General features: G+C 43.6%; 1 protein-coding gene across 4 annotated transcripts in view; it reads right to left on the bottom strand.

The window, feature by feature from the left end:
* Positions 1 to 946: 946 nt before the first annotated feature.
* SRPX2 (sushi repeat containing protein X-linked 2) overlaps positions 947 to 24,143 on the bottom strand; it is a 454,362-nt gene continuing 431,165 nt past the window's right edge. For all 4 annotated transcript variants that reach the window (XM_078688454.1, XM_078688455.1, XM_078688457.1 and 1 more), the window contains one exon: positions 947 to 3,444. In XM_078688454.1, coding sequence (XP_078544580.1) covers positions 3,264 to 3,444 — 181 coding nt within the window. In that variant the 3' untranslated portion in view covers positions 947 to 3,263. The remainder of the gene's footprint in view (positions 3,445 to 24,143) is intronic.

The raw sequence follows: 24,143 nt of genomic DNA, 5'->3' as shown, positions 1-24,143 counted from the left end.
CCACTCGCCACATGACCCAATGATCTGGAAACCTCTCTTAAGGTATCAAAGGAAGTAAGAAACCTCAGAATGACAATGGATTTCAAGCTACCAATGAATGCCCAAGTAGACAAACTAGCAAGATCAAGTGTTGTTATTATATAATCTCCGCAACGGATCTTCCCCCACCTGGGATTCCCACACAAGGTCCACGCAACCATCTCTCTTCTCCTGTCAAAACTCGATTACGCCAATTGCCTCTACCATGGATTACCTTTAACCGCTATGAAAAGACTACAAAGGATTCGGAGCTCTCCTACCAGACTACTCTTACATGTAAAGCCACATCTCTCCTGCCTTCAAAGCCCCATATTGGTTACTGGTTGCCAGAAGATCCACATTCAAGCTGCTTTGTATCACCCACAAAGCGACACATGGAACAGAACTGCTCTTGATCAGGAATCAAAATACATTCAACAAAGGAACCTCTACTCTAGAGTGGCACCTCGCCTCAAAATCGCACCGTACAAGAAAAAAAACATGGGTGGCACATCCTTCTGAGTTCAGACTGCCAAACGATGGAACTCTTTACCCCCAAACATAAGACACACAGATAACCACCTTATCTTCAGAAGACTACTCAAGAATTGTCTCTTCCCCACATAACCACTATACTCAAAAATAAACATACAGCATATCCCTCTACATATAAACATTTTTTTGGACTATAGATGTGTACTCACATATGTATATTGCTTTATATAAACGTGCATAATAATGATGTTTTTAAAGATCTAGATAGTCAATAGTTCTGCTTAAAAAAATTATATATTACTTATAATTACATTATTCTATGTTTCAGATGTATATAAATGACTGCATAAATAAGTAAACCTTTTTATCATAACTATCTACAATTGCTTCACTGTTGAATTACAAAAAATAAAAACAAATACATGAATTTAAAGTACAACAACACTTGGAAGTCTGAGTTTATTAAATGCAACTTTAATCTTCATATATTACCTTCCTTATGCATATATATACCTTCTATGTACTTATGTGACTTTATATTTATTACTTTGCTTCTAATTCAGCATATCCAATGCACTACCCTATATCTAGTTCAATATATGCCTCTACCTCTACTCTGACTCATCTCAAACCTCATTCTAATACTCTCTCCAATGCATTACCCTATTTCTCACCCTTGCCATCTATCAATATATTCTCTACCTCCACTGTCATTCATTCCAAGCCCTAAACCACTACTATAATCCCCACTATAACCCATTCTAGACTCTTCCCTCCTCTACCCCCTTGCATCATCTCCTACCTCTTTTACTATTCAGATCACCCAAACAAGCCTTTCTAAACCTTTTTCTCTGACTCTTCCGCCTCTACCTTCCCTGTACTTCTTCTAACCCCCTCCTACTGCTATGAACTCTGAAATAAAAAAATTACTTTATAGACCCTTCCCTCTTCTATCCCTCACTATTCCATTTCAATCCAAATAACAGACTAACATGTCCGCCACTCAAATTAATTTAGTATCTCCCCAGATGAATTCACCACTTTTTTGGGTCCCGAGTAGCGTGCTGCTTGGCTAAAAGCGCTTCAACACCGCATCAGAGGAAGTAAACGCTATATAAATGGAAACCTTTTCCCTCTTCTATCCTTCCACTATCCTTCTCAATCCAAATAACAGACTACCATATCCACCTCTCAAATTAATTTCATGTTACACTATACTAATTCACCACTAACCCTTTATGGGTTGCGAAGTAGCATGCTACTCGCAAAAAAAGTGCTTCAATGCCTCGCCACGGGTAGTAAGCTCTATATAAATGCAATTACATCAATTAATTCCATTATTTCCCACTTTCATTTCAAAATGTTTACTTACCCTCACTATACCACTAGTAATAGCACAATATATTGCCTTTTATACACAAAAAAGTCATAACACTTTAACAGACTTTCTGTAACTTATATTGTATAACGACTCATCAAGCTACATCTTGCAATAAAAACAACTTACTATTAATCAAGAAGGCAAAACCTAATGCGTTTACTAATGCTTGCTTTTAAATAATCGTTGCTATGATCACCTTCCAGTCTAAACCACAGCAGCAAAAATTCAAACTTCAATGAGGATACAATCTTGGGCTTAGAGGAGAAGGGTACTTCGGCGCCATTTTCTGAGTTTCAATGGGTTATAAGTTCAGTTACTGTTGAATGTTGTGAAACAAGCGAGGATTGCATTGCAGGTCTGCAACTCCATGAATATCCATCACGTTTTTTCTAATGTGTCATATTGTAAACAAGCACCCTGTGGTAGTGTAAATTCACATAAATCAAAGTTGGACTACATAATTAAATACCAACGTGTAGCAACCATGTTTTCACTTTGTAATAGGAGTGTGAGCTATTACTAAAATATATTTCACATGATAAAGGAAAAATACAATCACATCATTAAGTAAATGCATACTCTATAGGACACAAACAGGCATTTGATGTTCAAATGCACTAGATTCACGACACCATCAGCAAAACAATAAAACGTCTGTTTTCTCTTTACTTCGGAACCAAAGAAACGACCAAGGCCGGTGAATGCTCTGTAGTCAAATTTTAAAGTCACTTGAAGTCAAAATAAAGAAAAGAAATTCAAGGCACAAAACCATTTCTGGTTAGTTGAGCACATGGAGTCTTTACCTATCTACTGCCACTGAGTTAGTTCATAGTTTTGGTATAAAGGACATCAGCATGGAAGAGATAGTTGAGGTCATGCTGTGGTTTGAAAGTCACTTGTCACGTCGGTTTGTACCAGGTTTATACAATATTGAGGTAAGTTTTTGATATCAGTGTATGAATATAATACAACATCTCCATACTATAACCTCCAAACCTTATAAATTCAACAGAAAAATTCTACATTGAAGAACACTCTGAGACTCATTCGTAAAATGCTTCAACTAAAGATCAAAAAATAAATGCATTAATAAAATGGGACATTTAACACTTATGATAATTCCGGTAACCTCAATATTTTTTCTCAAGGTTTGACCTGACAAGTGGTGTTATTTCTTTTTAGTTTTCAGGAAAAGTCCATCTGGATCCGAGAGTCTCAGTATGGAAACTGAAGTGGCTTGTTGTCCATTAGTGATTCTTACAACTGTGTAGAATATTAAAATAGTAGAGGATTTGGTCTGGATTAATTATGTAGTGACTTTGAATGTAGCACTTTGGCTTTTGTTCTGGCATGAATTTATCCAAGGTGACTATTCACAAGTGTCTGGCGTTGTTGCACGATGGGCAACTTCCTCACGACTTAGCAAGTAGGTGTCAATATACGTGAAGACCTCCTCAGCTGTCACCGGTTCTACGTAGCGCTCACAGTCGACGCCATATTTGTTTATCAGAACCATGCTAAAGTAGGATCGGGTGATCTTCATTATTTGCCTGCAAGAGAAAGAAAATGGGTTATAGTTTGACAAAATGGACTGTGTATCATACAGAATAGCTGCTTATATGTACAGCGTGCAAACAACGTGTATGGGTAAAATTACGGCCATTATTAGCTTGGGGCCATGTTTATGGCAAATTCTCGCATAGCAGCAAGTCACCTTCCTGCTCTGAGTGACAGGGAAAGAGCAGGAATTTCAATGTATTTATAAAGAATACAGTTTATACCTGCCTTTGTCCCTGCACTGGCACCATTTTGACTTTCTAACTCCAACTCAGGCACTCTTGCACAATGGTACACGGGTGCCTGCGTTGTTAGGAGGATTGTTTTTGTGCAGAAAGTGGCCCTTTCTTGCACAAAAACAATCCCGTGAGACATTCTCCTCTTTCTATGTGTGCTGCAGAATGCACATTCCCAGGCACATCCCCAGGTCTACCTCTTTTGGTAAATCTGGGAATGCGTCATAATCCATGGATATTGCGTGGGGAACACCCACGCAACATCCATGGAACGCCTTCCTGGCGCAGAGTAAAGCAACGCAGAGATGTATGCTGCGTTGCATTACTCTGGATTTATGAAGCCACTCCGGGCCACGCGAGGTGGCCTTGCGAGGCTTCATAAATCACAATTTGAGCTTGCGTTACACTTGCACCACACACGCAATCCCAAACATAAATATGTACCTTGACTAATTGTGATAGAACATGCGGTTACGTCAGAACTGTGGAGTGCACCTAATGACAGTAACACATCAGCAAGTTTTCATATTGCCAAAATACACAATATACAGACAATGTTTGAACTCCAATATATACTGTGCAAGCAAACTCATCCCTTTGCAAATACGTTATATTCTTTTTTCTAGTTGCGTGAGGTCTGTGAAATTTCAAACCTGTTCAAATGAGCACAGGAACTAATTTCAATTTTCAGGTAAGAGACAGTAGAAAGTGCAGTAGAAACTAAAATGGTGCTACATTGTTAAAATATTGACTTCAACTTGCAAAGACTTAAAAAGGGAACTTTATTAAAAATGTATTTATAATAGTGAACTCTTTAGAATCGCATTAGTGAAATATATAAATAATGAGATGTTTATGTTATGACTCACAGGTCTCGACCTTTAATTTCTATTGTTGCATTTTTTCTATAATTCTTATAACAACGTATTCGAAAATAACTTTGGAGGTATACGTGTATTTGAAAAGTTTATTTGTAATCACAAATTTTCTATCAATTATGGCTTGTAGTCACCATTCTGCAGAATGTTTGTGTGCACAGAATATTTTTTTTCTAGGAAATTTGGATGTAGAGGATGCACACGTTAGTTTATACGTTTGTTACTTATGGCTCTCATAGAGAGTCGCTATCATTTACTTTAATTTCTGAATCTCATAACCCACTGTTATGACAGAGCAACTGTTGATAAAAAAACTAGTTACTCACTGCTGTGATGTCATAAAGGCCTCTCAGGCCAGGCTGACAGTGTTCTCTCAGAGCCTGTCAGCCGCAGCACAGCTTGTCTGCTTTGAAAGCACAGCTGTAGGAGGGGGAAGGAAGTGATGGAGCAAGTTTTTCTTGAAATAAAACCTGCTCGGATTGAAATCCCATAGTGTGAAACCATTAATCTTGTGGCGTGCTAACTAAATGCGAAAAGTGCTAACATAAGGGAAAATGAAACTGCGCAGGCGCAAACTAAAATGCTGGAATAGGCTGCAAATGCTTATGACTAATGGAAAATAAATGGGCTAATCTGATTAATTCTTCTATACTAATATGTGTTGGAAATAACATTAATCTGGGATAAGCATAGGTATATGCAACACACAGGGTGGGTGCACTATGGTATGACATTATAAGAGATAAGTAATTAATGTGTTTGTTTTCCGTAGAAGTATGGTTTTCTGCTCAGCAGAAAAGACCCAAGAGTCATTTTAGAAAATAAATGCGGGTTTAATCTGAGTGAGAAAAGGAAGGTGGAAAACTGTTCGTTCTTCACGGGTCCTGTGTGCCCGCCAAAACAAAATAATCTCCGGAAGCGGAACACTTCCTTAGAAAACGGCACAATTGAACAATCGAGGCACAAAAGTTGTTACATGACCAAGATGGAGGAAACGAGTACTATGATGACAGCTCGAATTTGTATTTCGTGGGCTGGATGATGATAAAATGAGTAAAGAGGACAATGGACAGTCTTACAGAAGTGTTATGATGAGAGTGGTGTGACAGTACACCCCCTTCCTTAACCAACAGAATGAAGAGAAATTGTGTGTTATGATACAATGTGGGTTGGTCTTTTTGGATTTTAGAGTATAATATTAGGAACCCGGTGGGAGGGGTTTAGGTGGTTGCGTGTTGTTCCTTCTTTGCAGGAGGAGAGAGCTGCATTGCTGTCTCCTATTCTTATTTGGGCTGACTGTTCCTGTTTGCTAAATCCTGACTTAGTCTTTGCTCTTCAACTCTATTTGATGGGCCTTGTTGCTCTCATGGCCAGAGAGTAGTTTTCTTAATTTCCTTTGTGGGTTCGTATAATATCTGAATTTGCATGATCCTTTTGCAAATGTCTTTTGTCTCTACGCCTATCCACTCCACTCACTCATTGCATGGATGTTGAGATGTACTTCTGTCATTTTCATTTATTGTTTCTTGAGTGGTAAACGATGATGCAAGCTGTACTGTATTTTGACGAGCAATCACATTATTTAGATAAAGCATTATCAATATACTAGTGAGTTTGTCTTTATTAGAGATATTGAATTTGGTTTATAATGAGTATTACTAGTTCCAAGTATTAGTTCGCCAAACCCTGATTACATAAATAAAGATTGCAAAGCCACAAAGTATACGAGAGGATGATATACTAATTAAACATTGGTAAGTTTGGTACTTCACTCACCCAGCGTGAAGGGGCTTGTTGGGTAATGAATTGGGCACAGGTAAAGGAAATTTGTTTGTCTAGGATCGCTGGATTAGTTTTGGTAACAGCTTGATGGTTTTAATTAATTATTTTGGCACATTAATAGTTGGAATTAATGATTTTGGTTACTAACATATTGTGCTAGCGTTTTATGCAGTCTGGAAGTAATGGGTACGGAGTTGCCTAAGGTCCCGGGATGTTTTAGCCTCAGGAGCGGAGGATGAGTGTGGAAAGTACACACTAGAGAAGTGTTTTGAGTGCTGGTGTGATATTAAACAATGAGAGAGGTTTTTAATATTGCATAGGGACCTATTCTGAAGTTAGTAATAGTGGGAGATTATTGTGAAACTGTAGAGAGCGCACCTGAAGAAGTATCAAGAGCTCTTTCGCTTGATTGAGAGTGGAGTAGTGCTGGTCGATATTCCGCTGGTTGTAAAAGGATTTCTAAGAGTGTTTGAACTATCTATTTTTTAGTGGGGCAGAAAAAGCAGCAGTGTTTTGTGTTGTTTCGAATAATTTTCTTATTTAGAAAAGACTTTGTAAATTCATTGCTGTAATATTTTGTGACAGGAGGGTCAGTAGTTGGAGTTATACTGACGTCACAGAGAGCCCCACTGGCATTTGTCCAGTTAGCGGTAGCGCCATCAGAGAGTATTTTGCTGTTATTGGTTGGTTGGTGTGAGTCGCGCTGGTATTGGATAGTGTGTACGAATAGTGTGAGTAGAATTACAGAAGGATTTCCTTGTTATTTTAGAGTTTTCGAGGAACGAGAGAGAGTAAAAATGAAATTACTAAAAATTATGAGGGCTTGGTTCTAGAAAAAATGAGTCTATACCCATTAAAGAGAGGGTTCCTATACCGCCTGCTGGTTTGCCTGCTTCTTTTATGACACTGGAGCGTGGATATCATACGTGTACTTGGTTGGATGGGAATTTGGCTTTCCCAGTAAATAGTACTTTTATGTGAGGGCGTTAGATAACTTGAGGAATCAGATTAATTTATTGAGACCAAATCCTAGACCTATGCAGTATGAGGTGCTTGAGGAAAAGGAACACGAGGCGTATCAAAAAGAGACAGGTCTGCGACAAGATATAGAAATACAGTGAGTAGGCATGCAATGGCGAAATGGTATGCTCTAATGAAATGATAGCGGAGAGATATAATCTCGGATGGATTATATCCAGTGATTGTTGCTAAGGATCAGGCTGAAGGGTAATGCAAAGAGAAAAAGAATAATGTAGAGAGTACAGAACCAGATCCAAATGAGGTTGATGATGAGTTATTGGATGAGATGTTATTAAATAGACCTCCACCATATCTTGAAGATCAGGAAAGAATTACTCCAAATGCTCCATTAATTGAAATAGAAGCTCCACAAGCTTCACAAGTTCCACAAGCTTCACAGGCTCCACAGTCTTCACAGGAGAGAGATGTAATTAATAAGGTGAAAGATGAATTGACACAAATAATTAACCAAATGAGTTTGAATGCAGAAGTGTTGTCAGTTCCAGTGACAATTGGTCCCATAGTTATTGGATGAGATGTTATTAAATAGACCTCCACCATATCACGAAGATCAGGAAGGAATTACTCCAAATGCTCCATTAATTGAAATAGAAGCTCCACAAGCTTCACAAGTTCCACGGGCTTCACAGGCTCCACAGTCTTCACAGGAGAGAGATGTAGATGTAATTAATAAGGCGAAAGATGAATTGACACAAAGAATTAACCAAATGAGTTTGAATGCAGAGGCGTTGTCAGTTCTGGTGACAATTGGTCCCATTGTCCCATTATATAGTGAGGGCCAGAATATTTCGCGAATACATGCAGTATACAGTACCAATGAATAATGTTAGGAGTAATAAGGATGTTGGAGCAAATGAAATGGGAAATGTGATTAATTTAGCAGAGAGACAAATAGAAACTCTAAAGAAAAGTGTGCAAGTAGACCCTAGAAGATTGATGCAAAATGCGAGAGAAATAACTTCCGCTTCAGGGGGATCAGTAGGACCGTCACCAGAAGAATTAGATGAATGGATCAGAGGGATGGTGTCTAGTAAAATTAGACCGAGTATGCATGTGACCAGATTGAAAGCAGATTTGGAAGTAATTATTCTAGGTATGCTTAGTCCAGAGAGATTGAGTAAAAACCAGGAAGAAGAGTTGTTATTCTTGTGTAAGAATATTACGATGAGAGCAAAGAGCTTGCATGAGAGGTTTGCTGAAGCTGCACAGGCATATGGAGTGGACATTGAAAAATCTAAAGCTTTGCAAAAGACATATAGATTAGATTTTAGTGACAAGGATTTAGAGAGTTTGAATGCATCTGGTAAACGACTGCAGATAAAAGAGTTGGTTAATACCTTGAAGAGATGGGGTGAACTGGAACGTTGGAATGGCAGATGGGCTAAAAAGAAAGAAAACATGCTTGCAAATACGGGCACAACATTATCTCCTTTGATTTCGATGAGGGAGAAAGGAACAGAGACAAGGACTGCTGAAATGATATATTCAATGAGAGAAGTTCCAGGTGGTGGATATGCCCCCATTCCTTGGCCGAAGGCAGAACATATTGTCTTTTATGAAGGAGTTTCCTAGATTGAGAGAAAAACCTGTTGAATGGTATAAACAAGTAGAAAGGTTTGTGAAAGTTTCAAAAGTTTTGTTGAAAGATTTAGATGGTTTGTTTGAGATTGTGGTTCCAGCTGATTTGTGGACTGAGTGTAAAATTGCAGTAGATTGGCGGAAAGAAGAATGTCTTAGAGATGTTAAAACTGGAGCCCCGTCAGAAGAGGTGATGAAGAAATATAATTAAGTAATTACTTACTTGAAGAGTAAGATTTCCCCAAAAGAGGCAGATTGGGTTAAGATTGATAGAACGACTCAGGAGTCAAAAGAATCAGTGCATGCCTTTTATGAGAGACTTTTACAGGTGTTTAAGTAGTATAGTGGTTTTGACAGCATAACTGACAAAGATATGGGACACTTTGTATATAAGTTTGTGTTTGGATTGAAACCAGAGATTAGCAACATGATTCAGCAGCACCTGATTTGCTGGCAAAACAAAACAGACGAAATACTGCGGTATGCAAAATATTGTAGTGTAGTGTAGTGATGATATTGAGTCAAGACATAAGAAAATAATCAAATGATGCGGGCACAACTGAAAGCAGCACAGAAGAATGAGAATTTAGTTGATTATTCTCAAACAGGTTTTCCAGTAAAAGGGCAGGATCAGAATGTTCAAAATGGTCAGATTCCTAATGTGAATGGTATTGTGACAAATGGGAGTGTTCAGGTTCAGATTTAGGGAAAAGGTAGAGGTAAAGGTAATAAGGAAAATATGAAAAAGAAATGTCCTTGTCATGCGTGCGGAAAATTCTGACATTGGAAGAACGAGTGTAGGACCTAACTGGGAAATAATGGAATGAATCAAAATTTTAATCCACAGAATGAGGTGGTTGTGAATCAACAGCAGCTGCAGCAGCAACAGGTAGTTTCACCACATGTTCAACAGGTACAGCAGGTACAAATACCAAAAAGCTCCAATGCCTAATAATGTGACTGGTCAGGTTCAGAGATACAGTTCGAATGCTGGATTCTATACAGGTGAACAAGTTGGTAAGAATCAAAATTTACAAATGGTTTCACAATACTGGTTATAGTGTCCTGAGAGTGATTCAGATGCATCTCAATGACGGTGCCTGAGCGGGGGGAGGAGGAGTGCGTGCTTGGCGCATCTCTTGTAATAGATCAGTGTGGTCCTTTTGTGGATGGGAAAGTAGAAGGTAAAAGTTAGTACCCACGCCACGCCACCAAAGCGAAATCTAACATACCCCTAACCCCCAAGGTAATTGTACAAGATAGTAACATAGGGTCCCCTTTTTACATACAGCCTACTTCGATTGATTTAATGCTGCGGAAAGTCAACAATGAGATAGAGCGTCAAGTAAGAAGACTGTCGACAACTCCATTATCTGATAGCACAACTCCATCACAGGTCATGATCCATGAGTTGACAGTCAATTCCCCAAATACAGAGGACATCCCTTGTGCACAGCCAGACATTAGTACAGTATCCTTGAGAAGTCCGCCACGGCAGACAAGAAAGCTCCCACTAGTAAGAAAAGAAGACCGTGTCAGAAAACCCTAGGCCCAAAAAAATCTAAATCCCGACCATTAACCCCACAAAATAGACTCACTGAGGTAGATGACACTGAGGTTATCGAGATCCATCACACAGGTCCCCCATCTTGGATGGCTGAGGTAGTTACAAACCTACAAAGCTCCCTAGAACTACTCATAGTGAGCCACATTAAACCTATAATCCGCAGACTCGACAAAATCATAAATGAGCTAAACAAAAAAGGAAGGTCCCAGGTTAAACCTGTGAATAACAGTGTCAACTGTAGTATCTCCACAACAGTGAATAGCCCAGTCATTCAGCCTGCCTTATCAAATCACCACACTACTAGTAATCAGTATACTGTAGTGCATGATACAACACTTACCAATCCCTCTATATCCTTGAAAGCTGCACCATGCCAGCTTAGAGGGCCCAGTGTAATCGAAGGGGGGCCAAGTAAGCTAATAGCACACGGGCAAAAGGGAAAACCAGAACACCAAATAAGATGTGATAGTAACTCCAGAGCAGTAAATTCCCTACCCAGTATAAATCTGCCACCTGAGGCTTGTCCTTATGTAGTGGTGCTCGGGGGGTTCCGGAATTGAAACCTGAGCAGAAAGAATCCTACCCCGAGCTTAAAAAAAAGACAATCTCGTGGCTGAACACAAATAGACCGCTGGGAGGAAACGAAAGTGGAGAAATTATGAACGTCAGAAGGGTGAACTGGATAGGTAGTAAAAACAAAGACCTTGCGGGTAACTGCATAATCGGGAATTTCCGGGACAAAAGACTGGTGGAATATATATTGTCTAGTGGCTCATTACAATCATCAAGCAAAATCAAAACGTTGCCACTGGGATATTTTTACCCCACACAACACGTCCCTTATAATTTCAGACATTACCCTGGGAGAGCAGGTATGGGCCAACCTGTTAATGGGTTGGGCAGGTTTGCCATGAACGCCGTGATGGAGCAAGAACAAGATGCTGCAATTTGGGAGAATAGATACAGCCCCCTAATGAGTTTAGAAGACAATGATTGACCACGAATACATCAGGTCCAAGTCATTGAGTACACTGATAGGGAGGGTGATGACATAAGCGCACCTAGTGGGGAAGGCGGATATAGGAGGCAGAAGAAAAATAACACACCATCACCAAAAGCATCGGGCTGTCAAATATATTCTCCAATGACAAGCATAGAAAGGGCGATTACCCAGGAGGATGGAAATAATCATACCCCTCTAAGAATTGGCATACAGGAGGCAACCTGGAGGGTTGCACCGGCTCAGCATCCGTCATAAAATCCTTGATTTGATACTATACCCCTAAGGTCTGAGGAAGGGCCGACACATCACTGCAATACAAATCTAGGCAGGGACCCCGAAAAGGAGCTGAAAATTTTATCTTGGAATGTCGCGGGCCTGGCAGGAAAATTCCACAATAAAGAATGGAGAGAGTACATAGGGGGTTTCAGATAATTAGTTTGCAAGAAACTTTGGCACTTGATAATAACCCCTTCCACATGGCCGGTTATAAATGCTTTTTTGAGCCAGCGCAAAAAGCTAGCTCAGGTAGAGCTATTGGAGGTCTGGTGGTATATGTAGACCTTAACATGAAAGGAGCATGGACATGCCCTTTGTGGTCAGCACATAATATACAGGCACTACGGTACGTAAGACCAGGACTAAGATTAACATTGTTTAACCTATATAATGCAGGGTCTGTAAACGGAAAAAACCCAACACTGCTGGAACTAGACCATAGACTCCAACAGGAGCTAGATTACAGAAAAGTGGCTATGGAAAAATCTTTGGTAGCTGTAGGCGACTATAATTGTCACCTTTGTCCCACTTTGTTTCCCCTGAATGCAGATTGGTCCCGATGCCCCATGGAGAAGGGCCCACACTTTGAACACTCTACAGAAGGTTCAGTTCTTAGTAATTTATTAAGGACTTTAAGTAGTAGCAAATCAGGTGCTGCTGAATCATGTTGCTAATCTCTGGTTTCAATCCAAACAATCCAAACCTAGAACACACAATAGACTTGGTCAGCCTAGCAGAGGATGGGTCCCTTACTTCAACTTTTAAAGGTAGAGGTTGCTCCTCCCACATAGACTATATCCTAGTTTCTAGGCATATAAAAAAGGCGGTCAGTACAGTAGGGACTGAGTGGAGCGCATTCAGCGATCACAACCCCTTAATTTTAACATACAAACAGTGGGGTCGTTCGCAGTTTTGCCCCCTGATGGATAGTGTGTCGACGGTTATAGATCAAGGAAGGCGGCTTAGATGGGCAAAAATCGATGGGGAAAATTTTTACAAAGTCCTAATGTCACAAGGGAAGGCTCAGATAGAGGAATGCTTAGACCCGATGATAGAGGGGAGTGACCTGCTTGGGGCATTTAGCTCAGTGAACAAGCTGGTAGATGGTCTACTTAAAACAAAATTCCCCAAGAAGAATAATCTGCAGCCAAGGTGGTTTGATGGCAAGTGCTCGCGAGCCCTGAGAGATCTAAAACTTAGTCTAAAATCTAAGCCCAGGGACTCCTATAGAACAGCTCAGTGCAGACGTATATACAAACAAGCACTGAAACAAAGAAAGACCACGTTACAATCAGAAGCCTGGGCAGATCTGAGAGAGGCAGGAGAAAAAAGGGACATGTCCCAATTCTGGAGGATTGTAAATAATCCCTGCTTCCAGGATAGCAACACCCCTGAGATCGGGGCGTGCATCTTACCAGAACAGTGGATCTCACATTTTGAGGGATTATATAATCACACTCAGGATACAGAAATGGATCCGGGGGGGCCAGGTATTGAGTTTACCCTTGCAGAAATAAGAGCAGGGATCCAAGGCCTCAGACGCAATAAGGCGCCGGGCACTGATGGCACTCCACCTGATCTATACCTGAGCAAAGTAGATCTCTGGACCCCCATCCTCACTAGAGTGTTAAACACTGCCGTCCAGCAGGGTTTGGCCCGCTCCTGGTCCACAGCGGTTATTGTCCCTATTTTTAAGAAGGGTAACAGGGACAACCCGCAATGCTATAGGCCAATTTCCCTGATCGACGTCTCAGCAAAAATTTTGGGTCGGGTAATTTTGCAAAGGCTTATGGACTGGACCGAGGAACACCATCTAATAACGGACATACAGTACTGTTTTAAAACAGGAAGGTCCACAAGCGATCAATGCCTTAATTAAGCATGGGCGGATTTTGCGGATTGGCAATCCGCGAACTTGCGTATTTACGGATTCGCAATCCGCGAAGATCCGCGAACTCTAGCGGATTTGCGGATTTTTCCGTTTTTTGTGTTGGCGCGTGTTCGCGCCGATTTTGGGACAAGTTCGCAATTGCGAACTTACTTTTCGGCTTGCAACGGCCGCGACTATGTTGTTTCTACGTCTGGTTTATCATCACAGGTTCACAGCACCCTCTGTTTCACCACTGCCACCCTCTGGGACACCCATGCCACCCTCTAGTACATCCTCACTGGCACCTATTAGGTTTATTTATCACTGTAGATTATGGTGGTTGAAAAAAGCAAGCACACCTGCCCTTCTTCAACTGCCATCAATTAATTTGTGTTTCATTAATGTGTCAGTAATTTTGAAAGTTCCAGTCTGGCTGGCACCTGCTTCCTTCCTTATCTGTAATTTGCTTTTTGTTGCAGTGAATTTTTTTTTTCACAGGACCTTTATGGTGCTATTCTATGAGCCTGCTGTTTGGGTCATAGCAGGGTCATAGAATAGTTGCAAACTCTGGAGGGGCCCATCAGGAAGCACTACCTTGAATGTTACTAATGTTAAGTTTGAACTTTTGCACCTGCTCATTGCTTTCAGTTTAGCTAAAATCGTTTTTTCTGCAATTTCGCGCGTTTTTTGGGGCGCGAATCCGTGCGAGATCGATTTCGGAAGCCGCGAATACGTGCGAATACAAAATTGTTTTTGTTGCGACGTGTATGTTCGCGTGATCTTGCGCATGTTCGCGAGGCGCTTCTAGCTATACGTTTGCCAAGTTACCCTATCGGTCGTACACGGGCGCGGCCATCTTGTTGGCGTGACGTAATTCCGTTTCCGCCCGCTATGTGTAATCTCGCAAAGTGTGCTGCTCGCTAGTACAATTTCGCGCGTACTCGCAAGGAAAATCTCGCGCGAACTTACCCACGCGGTCGTGAACGGGCGCGGCCATCTTGTTTCTCATTCATTGCTATGGTTCTGGGCATGCTTTCTCTATCCTCTCTCAATCTCTGCCATCCTTTGCTTGTTTGAAGTTTTTTTGATCTAATTTTACTTATTATCTAACCCTCTATTTTTCTAGCTCTATATTTTTGTGTTTTCTGCAGCTTTTAGTTACTTTTAAACTACTTTTTTAAACTCTTTTCTTTTCTTCTTCACTATTCTATTTCTTCTTTATCATTTAAGTTTATTTCTGCCCAGACCATGGTAAAGGGAGCCGGGAAGCACCCTGAGAAGGGGAAGGGTCCCGCACCCCGTGCCCGGCTCCCGTGCGGGCGTTTTAAGGGGGGAGCAAGTGGTCCCGAGGGAGATCTTCAGCGCGGAGGAAGTGGCGGCACTGATCTTCCACGTCCAGCGCCGCCTCCCCAAGACGATCCTGGGAGGCGGCAAGATCGCGACCGGCTATGGCATCCGGGAGCGCCGCCAGCGGTGGGAGAAGGTGTGCCGGGCCATGTACAAGATCTCTGGGGTCCGGCGCACATATAACCAGGCCACCCACCGCTGGACCGATGTCATGGACCGGGAGCGGGACTTGCTGGACGCGCTCGGCGTAGAGGTCCCCGGGCTTGGTGAGTAGTAGTAGTAGTACATTTACTACTCTGTTTTATCCTGCTCTGTTATTTGCAAATCTTTGTTCTTTACCAAGAGCAATAATGCTGCCGATTACATTGAGGTAAATTATATTTCAAAATCTTCTATGCATTTCATTTTCAGGTGCACTGCTCTCCTTCTCAGTAGCCTTGCTTGCTACTATGCTTCTTTGTTTTGTATGTTGTGTTCAGAAGCATTTCATTGGCCTGAGAAATTATGTATGAGTGTACTGTAAAGAAAAGAACTGCGTAATGCTAGACAGTAAGGGTCATATTTTCAATTACCGGCGCATCCCTGCAAAGTAGCAGGGATGCGGCAGTAATTGTGTGCCATGCCACCACCACCCATTGGCCCAAAACGTCACAGAAGCCTTACGCATCTGTGCCGTAAAGGCAGCGCATTGCTGGAGTTGCGTGCCAACGATGGCGCAGCTCCAGCAATGCTCTGGGGTACCCTATCTCCCCAATGCTGCATCAAGCCGTACGTCGGCTTCAAGCGCGCAGGGTTTGAGTCATGCATCATTGTCCTAAAAGTGACTGATTGACATCTTGTAGATTTCCCTCAGCCACTTTTAGGATTCGTTCCTGCGCAGGTACGCCCTCCCTTGCGCCGGAACGCCCCCTGATGGCGCAGGGCTTTACAACGTGATGCATCGCCCATATGCCCATATGTGTTTTTTTTTTTAATATATACGCCGCACCAACACCATGGCGAGTCTTTTGTTCTGCCGCTGCGTCAGAAAAGGCACGCAACAATGGAGGAAAATCAGCCGCAACTTCCGCAAGGGACTTATAAATCAGCCCCAACAGACTGAAGTCCAGTCCTTCCTTTAGACAGTCACATGGCTATCAGAAGAAATAGTGGCGGTGGTGGCGGGTGGATTGATAGTTTGAGTATTCACTGATCTGCAAGCAGGATGGACTTTGTCTGTCACGTGTTGCGCACTGCTGCCTGCAGTGCCAGGCCTAGGCAAACCTCTTTAGTAGTCTGTTTTTTGAGTTACATAGGAACTTTCTAAGTCAACGTTCCGCAAATCAGGCAATACGAATAACGTAGTATACCACATGAGATAGATCCCGTGGAATAGTTGTCTATCTATTTGCTATTTTTCCAAAATATGTTGTTATTGTTCTTTTCAAATGTTTGATTTGGTTGAAAAATCTCATCCATGTTTTCTGGTTTTTCTTTCTTTCATGTTGTACATCAGCTCCCCCCAAGGGCAAGAGGACACAGGAGGAGGGTGCTGAGGATGCAGGCCAGGATCGGGCAGGCGAGGGCTCCTTTGCTGGCCCCAGTAAGTTTACATTTTAATAAACAGTACCTATTTTTTCCTAGCGTTCCTCATTCGATTTTTTCTAAATCGTCTTTGATCTTCTTGTAGACTGGATATAAATTCTTATCCTGCCTCGAATATGACTCCCTGTGGTATTACTAGACTATTCTTATTAGTCTGTCTGTGTAGCTAACTAAGATTGGACATTTGGCAATTCCATTGGACTCCCATTATATTCAGCAATACCTCTATGCACTGTCTCCTTACTGACTAGATAGTGTGGCAGAGTCATTCAGCTCCCGAAGTCACCGATTATAGATCCCCAATGATCTCTAGATTATCGTACGCAGGACAAGAGAGTAGTACGGAGTCACAGCACAGTCAAGAAGTGTCGGAGGCACTCATGCTTGCAAAAATTCCAAAACCTTTAGCTCATCCACTCTAGTCTAGAGGAACAAAAACCACAGAGTCTATTTAAGTGTAAAAGCTTTATTAAAAGTAAACACATTTATTAAAATCTACTTTGTCATAAAACTATTTAACTGTAAACGGAAAAGTGGTTAGTGCTGACGATTAATTGGACACATTTCTTGTGGTCGAGCCGAACTCTCACCTAGTTTGAACTTGATCCTGGTCGTGTTCTTAGGACTCAGGAGTCAAGCTTCTGTCTGTTAGGAGAAAAAGTGGTGCGTGTTAAAAATCAAAAGCAAGCATTCATCAGTTGTGCATAAAAGTGCAGCAAGACAACAGCCTTCCCTGGAAAATGGGACATTTTTACTATGGAGTAGACAGTCACAAATTATTACATTGTATTCTGTTTTTTTAACATTTCTCCTAGACCAAATATTATATAGTAGTGAGTGGTGTATTCTAACATTCTTAAATGTACTTTGTAGGTGTAACATCTGGTGACGGGGCCAGCGCGGAGGTGGCTGTGTTGGACTTGGACTCGGAGGCCTCTGGGGAGGAGGCGGCGTTAGAAGAGCTGGTGGCCGTTCCTGTGGGGGATCAAACGGTGGTGGCGGAAACAGGTAAGCTATATATTCCTTACTTATTGAGATTGAAGACTGCATAGTGTGCTTTCTGCACGGGTGTATTACAATTACAAATCAACCAGGTAGTAGCCTCCTCGAAATGTACTTCGACTTAGCTGTGAAGTTTTTGGTGAGAAGAATCCCAATAAGTTCTTAGACGAACGTGATGGATGGGATGAACGAAAAGCGAAAGAAGGGTGTAAGTAAGTGGGACGCGAACTTGTATGATGGCTGGCAAAGAAGAACGATATGTGTTTGCTTGGACCCAGAGGTGGCTGGGAAGGAAAGAATATGGTATGGTGCATGGCTGGGTCAATGATGAAGCAAGGATGGGTGGAAGGACAGCAGCCTGGGTGGGTGAAACAGAAACTGTATGTGTGCGTATACTTTGACTGAATGGATGCCTGGAGCATGGTATTCTCTGACTCTTACATAGCACATGTGTATCTAGAGAGAGTAGATGGTCGCCAGGTGAAGTAAGTGTTACCTTGAAGAGCATGTACCACCGCACCCGCACGTCCGTCCCAGTGCAGGGAAGGCAAGGAAAAGAAATTGTAAATGTGTCCAATACTACCATGAATAGTAGCAGTACTTTGTATTGCGTTTGCATTCACAGCATATATCTGGTTATTACGGTGGACACTCCGTACCTCTCTTAATAACTTTAGTTTACTTGTAGTACGTCATTCATGTGTGGGTGTATCACTGTTCACTCAATATTAAGCAAAGCACCTAAAGTCATCTCATCTGTCATTAAATACGTCCCATGTGAAGTGATAGATAATCAAATTAGTTAGCTTCTTCAGTTTCCTTTTCTAGTACTCATTTGCACTGTAGGGTGAAAGGTAAATTAATTAAGCAGTAGCCCTTGTAACAGAGTATTCTCAGTGCCACCCGTAATAGAAAAGTAATAGCTTCACCACCTGCATGTACTGGACCGGTACAGTAACGCAAGTCTGTCTCCATCATCATGGTGTGCAACTTTTTTTCTCGGGTGCAACTTCACTGTGCTGTGTCCATGTCATTCTGCCGGCTTGCATAAGATAACGTACCCATTTCCCTAAACAAGAGAGAAGAAGAAGAAGAATAAGACTGGTGTACTGTCATAGTCGACTGTAATGGAAGTCCATAGTGGTCGTAGAATTAGTTCATTAAACTACCACTACTGTTAGAGCAAGGATGCAGAAGTGGGAGGTTACATAGATACTGTCCTCAATAGTTATGTACTGTGCTTTCAATTTGCTACTTGTACTCTGTGACCCAACTTTCGGCTCAATCACTTTGTGTTATTAATAAGGAGCATTGGTTACAGACTATGTCTTTCTTTCTTCATATAGTTGCTCCTTCCAAATCAACAACAAGGAGGGAGCAGGCTAGATTGGCCCGGCAACGGAGGCTGGAGGCCACAGTCGCCGAGTATCGGCGGCTGGTGGCCCTGGAGGAGGAGGAGGACACGCAGTCGAGCGGGGCAACATCTTCGACTGTGACCACTGCATCCTCCTCCGTGACTAAGCCAGCGGGACCGAGCCGGGCTAAGAAAGCCGACCGCCACCGCCAAGCAACCGAAATACCAGCTGCCCCCCACAGGAGCTGCAAGGAACGCCAACGCCGCCTACGAGTCCGCATGTCCAACCTGGAGCAGGAGGTCCTGAGGTATAAGACCTTGGTTAAGGGCCTCCGCTCCGAGCTTGCCACCCTCCGCAAGGAGCATGATGCCCATGCCGCATCATGCACCAGCACCAGCACCCTCCAGTAGTGGAGTGTCCCTTGCCCTTTTTTTATAGACTTTTGGGGGGTGGGATTTGGGAGTTGGGATCGTTTTGGGACGTTTCAGAGACAATCGTTGGGGTTAGGGTGGGTGAGGGAGATTATTTTGTTAGGGATAAATAAATATATTTTTCAACTTTATCTGACCATACCTGTTTTTTACTGCTTTTCAGTCTGGTGGGTGGGGGGCGGGGGTGTAACAGTAACTTTGTTTTCCTGAACAGTCGTAGGACTTTAGTAGTACAACCGTCAATCTCTTGTCTACTCCGAAATAATACTCCATTATACTACCTCCCACCAAACGCTTATCTTACCTGTAATTTGTGTTAGAAATTAGGGCTAGGCCCAGGGCTGGCTCCAGGTGAAATGGGGATTAACGTTGTCATTCCTGGGCGGGTGACATTTCCTCATTGCGGTGGTACTAGTGGTGTGACACAGTGGCAGTTGCATGCCTATGGAAAAAAAGAAAACGAAACCTTGTTTGTACTCCTTACTGTAGCATTACAACGGTTACGGTACGATCGAGAAAATAGCAGGTGACAGTACACTAGAACAGTGCCATAATGTAGCCTAACAAATGGTAAAGTATTGCAAGTATAACTAGTACTTGCGTTGAATTTATTTGACATTGGCTACTACTACTAGAAGATATAGTACTGAAGCTGAGTAAGTCTAGAAGATATCCTCGTATTCCTTCACCAGCCTGTTGCTGCTATCACCTTATCCTCCCCAGCAAGTGTGTGGAATTATTGATGTCATTTTAGTCAGACATCAAGCAAAACAACACAGCCCGGGGGAAGAGGGTTAGGGTTTGTAAAATGGATGGGAATGGGGGTTTCTTTTTGGGTAGGTTTTGTTGAGAGAAGAAAAAAAAAGCAGAGCATGGACAAACAATAATTGAAGATACAGAGTTTACAGACAATCTTTGGTTACAAACTAAAGGTAAGCACATGCAGTCACACTCATAGAATAAAAGACAACAATGGATACTGTATCTGTATTGCGTATGTTGTTGGAGTTGTCCTGTTGAAATTGGTAAGTAAGTTGCATGCAGCAAACAATTCCTCTTATTGGCGGCACTCCTCCATTCCAGCTGACGCTTCGTCCATCAATGTGGTGGTGACCACTGACAGAAGAGACACCCTGTCCACTGCCTGCCTGGCGGATGTTGACTGAAACCCGGCCTGTAATTATTGAACGGAAAACAGGAAGTGCTATTACAATACCACTGATAAATAAATAAAAGGTATGTACGCTGTGTGGTTCAAAAAGTGACACTTTGATTTCCCTAATAGACAGTACAATATTTTTGAAATTGCGTGCTCTGTCTGAGTCACCTTTTTAAGGATCAATAAGTATGGCCAAAATATTATAGCGGATCTTTCCCCTCAAGGTGGGTGTACTACTGTGTTTTAGAACAAAATTTGACCTTCCCAGCAATGCTCCCACCAAGACCCTTACTAAAGCCAGTCGCAAAAATGTAGAAGAACCCAATCATATCTCCAAAAACGATGCCTAGCAGAAAAATGGTTACAAAACGTACTTTGAAAGTAACAGTAGACCCAAATACAGACCGTGGATTGTATTCAAACCACTTGCCTGCAAGCAAAAGTATCCATAGCCAGCATCGCTCCAACAGTGCTCTACAACAACAGAACCGCGTTGCAATAGAACCCCCCTAAACACATGCAATCCTGCTGCTAGGGCTAACCCTAACGAACCCTAACTTACAAAAAGTGCCAAAACTGGTGTTTCCTTATGGATTTTGTCCAACAAACTTCTAGCCGGTATTAGACCTTCCCAGGAATGCCCCAGGCAAGACCCGCCAACCCACCCGCAAAAAAACACGCGACAACACCCCCAAACAGCGAAAAAGCTAAATCTCATACTTACAATATCTCTCGGCCTTCGGTCCAAAGTAACGCGCTGTGCAGCTAGGTCATCATCAATCATCATAACTCCTGTTTTCCACCACGGATTTCCTGAAAAGCAAATGCAATCAAGATTAGACTGTCGCAGCAGTGCTTCGACAGAGACCCCGGCCGCAACCCACCCACGAACAGCAGGAAGCCCCCCAAAACGCTACATTGAGCAAGATGTCTGAAGAAATGGCAAAAAAAAGGCTTTTCCTTAAGGATTTTGTCCAAAACACTTCTATCCGGCATTAGACCTTCCCAGGAATGCCCCAGCCAAGACCCGCCAACCCACCCGCAAAAAAACACGCGACAACACCCCCAAACAGCGAAAAAGCTAAATCTCATACTTACAATATCTCTCGGCCTTCGGTCCAAAGTAACGCGCTGTGCAGCTAGGTCATCATCAATCATCATAACTCCTGTTTTCCACCACGGATTTCCTGAAAAGCAAATGCAATCAAGATTAGACTGTCGCAGCAGTGCTTCGACAGAGACCCCGGCCGCAACCCACCCACGAACAGCAGGAAGCCCCCCAAAACGCTACATTGAGCAAGATGTCTGAAGAAATGGCAAAAAAAAGGCTGTTCCTTATGGATTTTGTCCAAAACACTTGTATCCGGTATTAGACCTTCCCAGGAATGCCCCAGGCAAGACCCGCCAACCCACCCGCAAAAAAACACCCGACACAACACCCCCAAACAGCGGAAAAGCTAAATCTCATACTTACAATGTCTCTCGGCCTTCGGTCCAAACGCGGCGCTGTGCAGCTAGGTCGTCATCATCATCAATCATCATAACTCCTGTTTTCCACCACGGATTTCCTGAAAAGCAAATGCAATCAAGATTAGACTGTCGCAGCAGTGCTTCGACAGACACCAAAAATTACACACAAACCCCCGGAACCCCGCCAAAGAGCACCTCAAAGGCAAGCAAGTCAGCAAAAACGGCAAGAAATTTCCACCTCATATTTGGTCCAAAACACTTTTGTCCATTATTAGAGCTTCACAGCAATGGGCCCAAAACCGTCAACTCACCCGCAAAGAAGTACAACACCCCCACAAGTGCTGAGTCTTTCTTCATTGTGCGTAATCCAGCACTCTGCTTGGAGGAAAATCGCAGTCTGGAGGAGGAGGATAGAGGAGCATGTTCTTCAGAACTTGTGAACCTGAGGAATGTAGACTGCGGCACCTTCAAATCAATAAGCAAACAAGTGAAGACAGTTCTGATGATGGTCTTGTTTTTGGGATTAGGTGATTAAAGTTTGAATTAAATTAACTGTGCAAAACAAAGAAAGAGAGACACAAAGCACACAGGAATAAAAGTGAATAAGGACGAAAAAGAAAGTTCTTGATTGATTGTCTCATTTTCAGGGCTCGGTGTCAGGGAATAAGAACAAGATTTCGTCATCATACTCTGCGAATTCAGGCTGGATGAGGTCAGTGGCACCGAACAGAGAAAAAATCCCCTCATCTACGTTGCTGTCCTCCTCGTCTTCATGCGGCGTGCTTTCTCGTACTTTGTAATCTGGTGGTATGAGGTGCTGATTCATCTTGATCATTGTCAGCCGCTCCACATTTTTGGGCGAGAGGCGGCTCCGTTTGGGAGTTACAATGCCACCAGCAGCACTGAAAACACGTTCAGAAGACACACTTGCGAGTGGGCAAGACAAATAGTTTATAGCCAGGTTGTAGAGCTGTGGCCACAATTGTTTTTTGCCATGCCAATACTGCAATGGCTCCTCATTAAGAAAGACCACTGTTGGGGGGCGTGGCCAAGATGGCGTCGGAGTAGGACGCTTTCTCGAGCCTCTCCGATGCCGATCCTGCACAGCGGCTTACAGCGGGGTCCTGAGGCGTGCTGCCTGTGCTGCTTGTTCGGCGGAGGCTGCCGCTTGCTGGCGGAGTGTTCCGGTGTCGCCGCCTCGGTGAGGGGTGCCCGGCAGGAGCTGTTCGGAGGGAGCCGGGCCGAGGCCTGTGAAGCAGCGGCCTCGCGTGCCCCGGAGGCCGGAGGAGGCGGAGCGGTCCTGGGCCCTGAAGCGGCTTTGGCGTGAGCTTTGCCGCGATGAACGGGTGAGGCGGAATGCGGACCGCGCCAGCCGAGGAACACTGGCTGCTCAGCGTTTGAAGGTGCTTTGGCGGACCACTCCGGGGACTGGAGCCACCGGGAGTGGACTGAGGAGCCGGCGACGAGCTTGAGGGCGGCCCCTGAGACCGCCGATAGCGGACGCTGTGCACAGCTCCGGCGGGGGCAGAACGAGCGGATTTCCCCCCCCCCCCTCGGAGAGCTGCGGACTGGTGAGCGTACCGGCGGGGGTGGAAAAGCGGAGCTGCATAGTGGCGAGGCCCGGTACCTCCCTGGGACACACGCCACGCTGAGGCCTTCCATACTTGGGCCGAGGGGCTGCGAGTGGCTGGGAGGCCGGCGCGTGATCTTCTACGCGCCGGCATAACGCCAGCGATGCCGTGCAGCGTGGGAGGCTGGCCCGTGGTAGTGGAGGGGCTTTAATTCTTCAGTGGCCCTGCTAATGGACCTTGTGGAGTGACCTGCCAGTGCGACTGTGACGCACCCCCCCGGGGGAGGCCCCGCCGGCGCGGCTGCGACCTTCAGCTACACACTGGCGCCAGGGGGAGCGGAGACCTTGCGGCTTGCTAGCGCGGTTCTGGAGAGCGGGGCATTTGGTCTGCTGCCCACCTGGGTGGGCCCTACTGGCGGCAGGGCGCCTGGCGCTACCTTGGAGAGGTTCTGTCGGTGACCGTCCGGACCGGCCCCTCCCGGGTCCTGGGCACTGGTGAGGACACAAGCTGTAGTGGGAACCCTCGCCGGTCACCAGCCTTGG

This window comes from Lissotriton helveticus, chromosome 4_1, assembly GCF_964261635.1.
Source record: "Lissotriton helveticus chromosome 4_1, aLisHel1.1, whole genome shotgun sequence".
In the NCBI taxonomy this organism is placed as follows: Eukaryota; Metazoa; Chordata; class Amphibia; order Caudata; family Salamandridae; genus Lissotriton; species Lissotriton helveticus.
This window is presented reverse-complemented; position numbering and strand designations above follow the sequence as displayed.